This window comes from Lucilia sericata, unplaced genomic scaffold (genome assembly GCF_015586225.1).
Source record: "Lucilia sericata isolate MDLA Ls3-8-SP2 unplaced genomic scaffold, ASM1558622v1 Contig000734F_arrow, whole genome shotgun sequence".
NCBI classification, from domain to species: Eukaryota; Metazoa; Arthropoda; class Insecta; order Diptera; family Calliphoridae; genus Lucilia; species Lucilia sericata.
The window spans coordinates 157,828-167,529 of NW_023994733.1; the positions used below are offsets into that span (position 1 = coordinate 157,828).

Below are 9,702 nucleotides of genomic sequence, written 5' to 3' on the forward strand. Positions count from 1 at the left end.
TTTTCGTTTAGCTCAACCTAAAAAGGACGAAGATATACAACAACCTATTGCTGCAAATTGTGCTCAAACTACTAACACTGAAACTAATTTAGATGCTTTAGAGAAACTTTTAGATTATGCCGATGCTGATGTTTTACACGATGAAGCTGACGATTTAGAGGCGAAGTTAGAGCAATTGGAAATTATAGAAAATGAGGAACATAGCACTGAAATCTTTACCATGGATGAGGATTGTAAACTAGAGGAAGAAGTAGAGGAAAGTAAAGATAACAACAAAGCTTTACTAACAAGCCAAACAGCAACGACTACTAATGGCGAGGACAAAGAACTAATAGCTAAAACACCGTTAAAAACAACTGACGAAGTGGACAATAATAAAAACAAAGAGAAAACACCTTCTTCAACGGCCTCCTCCTCCTCTTCGTCACTATCCTCACAATCACCAGCACCCAGTTCTCTGGCTGTCTCTAAAGATGCCGCCAATAATTTACAAAATAAATTCAATGGATTTCTTCAATCCCATAATACTACCACAACAGCAAATGAAAAGGAACATTTACTATCTTCCAGCCTTAAAAGTAATAGTAGCAGTATTATAGGTTCTGCTTTGGCAGGACATTTTTCCACCTATCGCCAACCTTGGCATGGCAGTCGCTCAAGTGTCTCGGCTGTGGAAAATGCCATGCAACCCTCTACAGCAGTAGCAGCACAACATCCTTCTCTACATCTTAGACATTCCTTTTCTACGGCTTCCAATTATCGTTTGCGGGAATGTGGTGATACCTTATCTTCGGTATTAAGAAATTCCGTTAATACCTGCAGTAAAGATACTTTAATATTTCTAGATCAGCATCAACAACATCATCACCATGCTGCCCATCATCATCATCGTCATCATCAACATCATAGTCTAATGGAGGATGATGACGATTCTAATTTTATGGGTAGTCGTTCATTATGGGTAAGTTGTACGATATTTTTTAAGGGTTTTTCATAGATTCCGATTGAGTGGGTTTCTAGAATGTAGACGAGGCTGTAGACTAGACTATAGACTAGACTATAGACTAGACTATAGACTAGACTATAGACTAGACTATAGACTAGACTATAGACTAGACTATAGACTAGACTATAGACTAGACTATAGACTAGACTATAGACTAGACTATAGACTAGACTATAGACTAGACTATAGACTAGACTATAGACTAGACTATAGACTAGACTATAGACTAGACTATAGACTAGACTATAGACTAGACTATAGACTAGACTATAGACTAGACTATAGACTAGACTATAGACTAGACTATAGACTAGACTATAGACCAGGCTATAGACTAGACTATAGACTAGGACTAGACTAGACTATAGACTACTATAGACCAGGCTATAGACTAGACTATAGACCTAGACTATAGACTAGACTATAGACTAGACTATAGACTAGACTATAGACTAGACTATAGACTAGACTATAGACTAGACTATAGACTAGACTATAGACTAGACTATAGACTAGACTATAGACTAGACTATAGACTAGACTATAGACTAGACTATAGACTAGACTATAGACTAGACTATATACTAGACTATAGACTAGACTATAGACTAGACTATAGACTAGACTATAGACTAGACTATAGACTAGACTATAGGACTAGACTATAGACTAGACTATAGACTAGACTATAGACTAGACTATAGACTAGACTATAGGACTAGACTATAGACTAGACTATAGACTAGACTATAGACTAGACTATAGACTAGACTATAGACTAGACTATAGACTAGACTATAGCTAGACTATAGACTAGACTATAGACTAGACTATACTAGACTATATACTAGACTATAGACTAGACTATAGACTAGACTATAGACTAGACTATAGACTAGACTATAGACTAGACTATAGACTAGACTATAGACTAGACTATAGACTAGACTATAGACTAGACTATAGACTAGACTATAGACTAGACTATAGACTAGACTATAGACTAGACTATAGACTAGACTATAGACTAGACTATAGACTAGACTATAGACTAGACTATAGACTAGACTATAGACTAGACTATAGACTAGACTATAGACTAGACTATAGACTAGACTATAGACTAGACTATAGACCAGGCTATAGACTAGACTATAGACCAGGCTATAGACTAGACTATAGACTAGACTATAGACTAGACTATAGACTAGACTATAGACTAGACTATAGACTAGACTATAGACTAGACTATAGACTAGACTATAGACTAGACTATAGACTAGACTATAGACTAGACTATAGACTAGACTATAGACTAGACTATAGACTAGACTATAGACTAGACTAGGACTAGACTATAGACTAGACTATAGACTAGACTATAGACTAGACTATAGACTAGACTATAGACTAGACTATAGACTAGACTATAGACTAGACTATAGACTAGACTATAGACTAGACTATAGACTAGACTATAGACTAGACTATAGACTAGACTATAGACTAGACTATAGACTAGACTATAGACTAGACTATAGACTAGACTAGACTAATAGACTAGACTATAGACTAGACTATAGACTAGGCTATAGACTAGACTATAGACCAGGCTATAGACTAGACTATAGACTAGACTATAGACTAGACTATAGACTAGACTATAGACTAGACTATAGACTAGACTATAGACTAGACTATAGACTCCATGCATATTTGACTAGACTATAGACTAGACTATAGACTAGACTATAGACTAGACTGTAGACTAGACTATAGACTAGACTATAGACTAGACTATAGACTAGACTATAGACTCCATGCATATTTGACTAGACTATAGACTTCACTATAGACTGGACTATAGAGTCTGGTCTATAGTCGAACGTGTCCAGTACAATAATTAGAGGTTTTAGAATTCCACTTTCGATCCGAATGAAAGTCTTTGACAGACCTGACTATTTTGATCTTAATGAATACATAGGTTTAATATATTTTCTTTTAATATTTCAGATATCTCCCGTAACTCCGCATAAACTAATAACAGTATCACCCAAAAATTGAGATACAATTTAATAAAGAAAAACCAACCTATTTGTATGTTTATTTGTTATATATAACTACAAAGAAGCAGACTATACGTTAAAATATCCGAAGATTATATCCTTATATATAAAACGAAACTAAAACTTTTTTTTAATAATAAGACAGACTCATTATGAGAATTACTTTACAATTATTAATTTTTAAGAAACAAACATTTACATTAAAAAAAAAAAACAAAAAACATACAACTTATACACTTTAAAAATATCAAAATGTTATAAAAAAAAAGTAAAAAGTTTTTTACATAAATACTATGTATTAAAATAATTGAATTACATAATTAATAACGCAAAAAAGAAACAGGACAAAAGATCTATTACAAGCCATTATTATTAATAAATGTTTAATGTGTTGATCAAAGGTAAAAAAAAAACAAGAAAATAAAAAGTTTATACGATTTATACCAGAATTTAAAAATAAATAAAATAATTTATAATATATTTATTTATAAGTTAAATAATTATAAATTTAAATATTATTATAATTCAAATACAATCTTTTCATGTTATTTCTTTAACAAATTTATAAAAACAAACCCCTATAATTATTTATAAATATTTAAAAAAAAAAGTATTACTAAATTATATTACCACAAAAAATTATCTAAAATTTAAACTAATACGTAACTTGTTTTTTGATAGCATATTTTGGTAATTAAGCTAAAACAGAAGTTAAAAAAAACCAAATTACAGGATTGATCGCATAGAATGTGTGTGTGTTTTTTTGATTGTTCAATTATATAAAAATGCTAGTAATTAAATATTTTATAGTATTTAAATATTATATATATAATTAAAGAAAAAAATAATAAATTGGTATGAAAAGAAAACAAAAAAAGTAAGTACAATGTTGTAAGTATGATGAATGGTATTTAATTGAATTAAATTATTGAATGAAAAACTTTAAAATAAAGAAGAAAATAAAAAACAACGTAAAAATTTAAACAAAGTTTTGTTGATTTCTTTTTTTTTTTTTTTCTTAACAGGCGAACAGAATAGACTAGATCAAAAAAGTTCATATAAATCACTTACTAACTTGCTTTATTCTGCTCAAATTACAACAAATGTGTTTAAATTTAAAAAAAATCCGTTAAATTTTTAATGAAAATGTTCAAAAGTCTGGCAACTCTATCGAGACATAAAAACAGCGCCATCTATTGGTTGCCTATTGGCTATTTTTGCAAACAACATACCAGTCTGGCAATATTGGCTGAAAAATTGGATGCCATTATGGAAAACGATGTGGCAACTTTGGTTATTTTTGAAATTTTATACAGAGCTACCAGATCGTTTCTAATAGTGGCATGCCATTTTTAAGCCAATATTGCCAGATTATCATGTTGTTTACGAAAGTAGCCAATAGGCAACCAATAGATGGCGCTGATTTTATGTGACAACAGAGTTGCCAGACTTTTGCAAATACACTTTATTTCTGCGGCGAAGACTTTTGAATTTAAATCAAGTAAAAAGGTAAATTTTTAATATTAAATAAAAATTTTGATTTTATTATGTTTATTTAGATAGTTAAAGTTAATACTGTTAACAAACAGTTTATTTATTTATTTAAATTTTAAAATAATAATAAAAATTAAATAGAAGTAAAAACAAATAACAATATTACAAATTGAATCAATAAAATATTTGGTTTTAAAGGGTTTTTATATAAAATTAGTTTAAACAATTCTTATTCTATCAGTTAAGACAATTTTTGTATGAGAACTGTCAATATATCTTAAAGTTAAATTATAACTGAAAAGGTTATAAAGTATAACAAATATCCCTCTTATATATTCTTATTCAATTAGGACGTGTGCGATTTATTTCAAGTGTTTTGCTCCATAGTATAGCCAATTCAAAAGGGACCATTTAAAGAACGAAAGGGTACCAAAAGATCCCAGTTATAGATCCTTAGGACGTGTCCGTTTAATGTCAAAAGTTCCCTCTTACAGATTATGTTTCTACGTTCAAAATTATAAAAAAATACCCAAAAGTTCCGTCTTATAGATATTTAGTCAAGTAGGATGAAGTAAAGCCTAAAGAATTAATCTGTAGAATTCTCCAAAAACTAGTTAATAAACAATTCTATAGACTAAAACGAAGGCTATAAGAGATCTAGTACAAAGATTATAAGAATCTCAGTCATAGACTAAGCCATAGTTTAGATCATAGACTTAACCATAGACTTGACCAAAGACTTGACCATGGACTAGATCATAGACTAGATAATTGAATAATGAGGCGACTAGTCATTAGGCTAGTCCATAGACTTTTCAATAGACTAGTCCATAGAATATATAGACTAAAACAAAGGTTATAAGAGATCTAGTACGAAGATTATAAGAGTGTCGGTCATAGACTAAGCCATAGTTCAGATCATATACTTGACCACCGACTTAACCATAGACTAGACAATGGACAAGATCATTGAATAATCAGTCGACTAAACGTTTGGCTAGTCCATAGACTTGGCGATAGACTAGTCCATAGAATAGTCAATCGACTAGTGCATAGAGAAGTCAATAAACTAGTCAATAAAATTATCCATAGATTAGTCAATAGGCTAGTACAAAAACTAGTCCATGTCTTCTCCATATATTAGTCAGTAAACTAGACAATTGATTAAAAGAAAACGAAAAGTAATTGAGTACTTTTAAACGATAAAAAGTGCCCGTTTTTATAAATATATATAATATAATAATAGTACATATTATAATGGACTAAAAACCAACTTTTTTAGACAAATACACCCCTAAAAGTCACATTAAAGTTTTCACAATTACAATTATTTGTAATGTTGAATTGAGAAATAACCAATTGTTATTGTAATTGCAGAATTTCCAATTATAGTTACTTGTAATTGAGCATTTTTTCCTTATAATTATATTAATAATAATGATTAATACCTAAAATTACAAAACATCTCAACCACTTCTGTCTACAAGGTTTTTAACAGGTGTGGCCGAGAATTGGTCAATTGGACAATTCTCAATACATCTTGATTTTCTATATTTATTAAATTTAACAAAACGAAATTCATAAAACAGTTTTATTTAAATATAGTACTTTTTCTTAACCGTAAACCCTTTTCAATAGAGTAAAATATGAATATGAAGCATTCAATAAAGCCTGAAACAATTCCAAAGTCATTAGATACATATTACCCACTTTTATCTACAAAGAAGAAACCAGAAATATGTTATTTTGTACTCTACAATATTACTAAAAATCTCTTACCGAACATGGTTTTTGTGCCCGTAAAATTAATAATTGTATATTTTTTTGAGCGGGAATATCAAAAGTAAACCATTCTGTATCATAGGCAGCTTCAGCAATTTTTAAATTCTGTAAAGTTTTAACGTTTTTTTTTTTTTAATAAGTTTTAAAACAAAGTCTACGATTACCTGTTCCTTTAACTCATTGGCATACCAATATAAAGCCAATATCTGAGCAAATATCATGGTTATATAGGCGCAAACAATAAGAGCTTGAGCCGTAGAATCCACCTAATGAATCCAGCATTGATACTTTATCATAAAAACTATTTTAGAGTAAATTTATAACTTACAATTATCAAAAGAAACAATAAGGCACACAATAAAGCTCCAAATGCTAAAAATTCCAACATAAATATAAAAGTTGTTAAATGATTAACAGTTTCTATATAACTGCAAAAGAAGTATTAAAAAATGAAAATATATTTTTCTTTAAGAAATTCTCTGTCGTACCTAATAATATCCTTTTGAAATTTAATACAATTAATAACCTGCTGATAAATTAAAGTTGACTTTTTGCCACAACGTTTTAAACTTCTCAAACGATGCTGCAGAGTTTTACACATAACTATGCCAAACATTATAAAGGATACAATTAGCGTGGTGTAGGGTATATACATACAACAGCCCATGGGCGTTATAATCATTTGAAAAGCATACCAGATTTCATAGAATGGTGAGCGATATTCATTGACACCCGGTATCATGCTACCAAAGGGCAGTACTTAAAGGGGGAGATATTAAGATATGGATATTTTAATTAGTTTTAGAAGAAGGCTTGAGCCAGGCATGGAAAATTGAAATTTTGAAATAGTTGTTACTTATATCAAAAAAGCACTTTTTTAAGGTTAAAAGTTCTAAATTGCTTTTAAGTCAATAGACAATTCCATAAAATAGTCAACAGATTAACCTATAAACTGTTCAATAGACAAGACCATGCAAAAGTCTAATCAATAGACTAGTCCATAGACTACTCCATCGAATAACTTAGTCAATAGTTCAGTCTAGAGATTAGTATATAGAATAATCGATAGATTAGTTAATAATTTAGTTCCTGGACTGTGAATCTGTGAACTTTCTAGTTCAGTTCTAGTTTAGTTCTAGTTCAGTTCTAGTTCAGTTCCAGTTCAGTTCTAGTTCAGTTCTAGTTCAGTTCTAGTTCAGTTCTAGTTCAGTTCTAGTTCAGTTCTAGTTCAGTTCTAGTTCAGTTCTAGTTCAGTTCTAGTTCAGTTCTAGTTCAGTTCTAGTTCAGTTCTAGTTCAGTTCTAGTTCAGTTCTAGTTCAGTTCTAGGTTAGTTCTAGTTTAGTTCTAGTTCAGTTCTAGTTCAGTTCTAGTTCAGTTCTAGTTCAGTTCTAGTTCAGTTCTAGTTCAGTTCTAGTTCAGTTCTAGTTCAGTTCTAGTTCAGTTCTAGTTCAGTTCTAGTTCAGTTCTAGTTCAGTTCTAGTTCAGTTCTAGTTCAGTTCTAGTTCAGTTCTAGTCTAGTTCTAGTTCAGTTCTAGTTCAGTTCTAGTTCAGTTCTAGTTCAGTTCTAGTTCAGTTCTAGTTCAGTTCTAGTTCAGTTCTAGTTCAGTTCTAGTTCAGTTCTAGTTCAGTTCTAGTTCAGTTCTAGTTCAGTTCTAGTTCAGTCTAGTTCAGTTCTAGTTCAGTTCTAGTTCAGTTCTAGTTCAGTTCTAGTTCAGTTCTAGTTCAGTTCTAGTTCAGTTCTATTCAGTTCTAGTTCAGTTCTAGTTCAGTTCTAAGTTCAGTTCTAGTTCAGTTCTAGTTCAGTTCTAGTTCAGTTCTAGTTCAGTTCTAGTTCAGTTCTAGTTCAGTTTCTAGTTCAGTTCTAGTTCAGTTCCATCCCTGTTATAAATTTGAAATTAAATTACTTTTTCGACGGCAAAAATCGGATAGAGTGCAAAACCATGCAAGTAAGTAAACCCAAAAATAAATTACCTTTAGACATAACTGTACCCATAGATTTACTTGATCCAATAACGATTGTATATAAAAGTCATTAGAATTCTATAAACAACAGGAAAAGAAGTTATAAAAGAAACAAAAAATTCCATTAAAGCCAAAAAGTATTTCTTACTCACCATTAAATCATTAAAATGTCCCTCCAAAACTTCAATTAAATTTTGATATTTTTCCCGATCATAGATCAAAATATATGCTCTCAATATGGTATTAAACCATAAAACCAACATATAAGAATTACGTATTATAGCATCGATACCTTCATGGGTCATAAACATATAGTAGAATTGGGTAAAAACTAAAAATGTTGTAGGTGTCAGACAAACATAACGACGCCAGTTACTATCGTATAAAAGTGACCAGAATTTTAAAATCTTAACATTCATATAAATCAATTGAATGTTTTCAAACATTTTGAACTTTTAAGAATATTGCGATATTAAAGACTTATTTTGTAGAAAATTCAAATAAATACTACAAATGTTTTAACGAATTTCAAGGATTTTATAGTCCAAATATGTACAAAGGATAATTACCATAAATTGTAAAATACAATTATCAAACATTTGTTTTACAATCAATTAGATGATAGAGCATTTTTGTAACGGTTATAAAATACAATTGCTTATTATAGAAAACTAACCAGAACAGAACTATCACACACACTTAAGACCAATTATTATTGGGTTCAAAATGAAATGTTATACAAACAGTACAAACAAAAAATTTACCACAAAATCTGCATTTATGGCCTCTTTCTCATTTGGGCCTTATATCACTAGCTGTATATTTTTTGGTTCAATCTCTAGAAAATGCAAAAAGTACCATTTGAAGAACGAAATAGTACCAAAACTCTCTTCTTACAGATTATCATTCCCACTAGACTATTTATGTTTAATTAATGGAAATTCAAAAAGTACCATTCTAAAAGGACGAAAAAGTACCAAATAGTATCATTTAAAGGGAAAAATTCCGTTCTGAACTAGAACTAGTTCAATTCCAGTTCAATTCTAGATCAGTTCTAGTTCAGTTCTAGTTCAGTTCTAGTTCAGTTCTAGTTCAGTTCTAGTTCAGTTCTAGTTCAGTTCTAGTTCAGTTCTAGTTCAGTTCTAGTTCAGTTCGTTCAGTTCTAGTTCAGTTCTAGTTCAGTTCTAGTTCAGTTCTAGTTCAGTTCTAGTTCAGTTCTAGTTCAGTTCTAGTTCAGTTCAGTTCAGTTCTAGTTCAGTTCTAGTTCAGTTCTAGTTCAGTTCTAGTTCAGTTCTAGTTCAGTTCTAGTTCAGTTCTAGTTCAGTTCTAGTTCAGTTCTAGTTCAGTTCTAGTTCAGTTCTAGTTCAGTTCTAGTTCAGTTCTAGTTCAGTT

General features: G+C 30.5%; 2 protein-coding genes across 2 annotated transcripts in view; one reads left to right on the forward strand and one right to left on the reverse strand.

The window, feature by feature from the left end:
• LOC119607696 (ubiquitin carboxyl-terminal hydrolase 31) overlaps positions 1 to 3,293 on the forward strand; it is a 45,608-nt gene extending 42,315 nt beyond the window's left edge. The window contains exons 7-8 of the mRNA XM_037961768.1: positions 12 to 961; positions 3,020 to 3,293. Of these exons, the coding sequence (XP_037817696.1) occupies positions 12 to 961; positions 3,020 to 3,070 (1,001 nt within the window). The 3' untranslated portion in view covers positions 3,071 to 3,293. The remainder of the gene's footprint in view (positions 1 to 11; positions 962 to 3,019) is intronic.
• A 2,878-nt stretch (positions 3,294 to 6,171) lies between these two features.
• Positions 6,172 to 8,756, reverse strand: LOC119607705 (odorant receptor 49b-like). Its single transcript, XM_037961779.1, is given in 9 exon segments — positions 6,172 to 6,282; positions 6,346 to 6,453; positions 6,513 to 6,614; positions 6,677 to 6,776; positions 6,837 to 7,110; positions 8,255 to 8,290; positions 8,293 to 8,343; positions 8,346 to 8,388; positions 8,463 to 8,756. Coding segments are annotated over 9 exon segments (1,110 nt in total). The 3' UTR covers positions 6,172 to 6,180.
• Between the last annotated feature and the right edge of the window lie 946 nt (positions 8,757 to 9,702).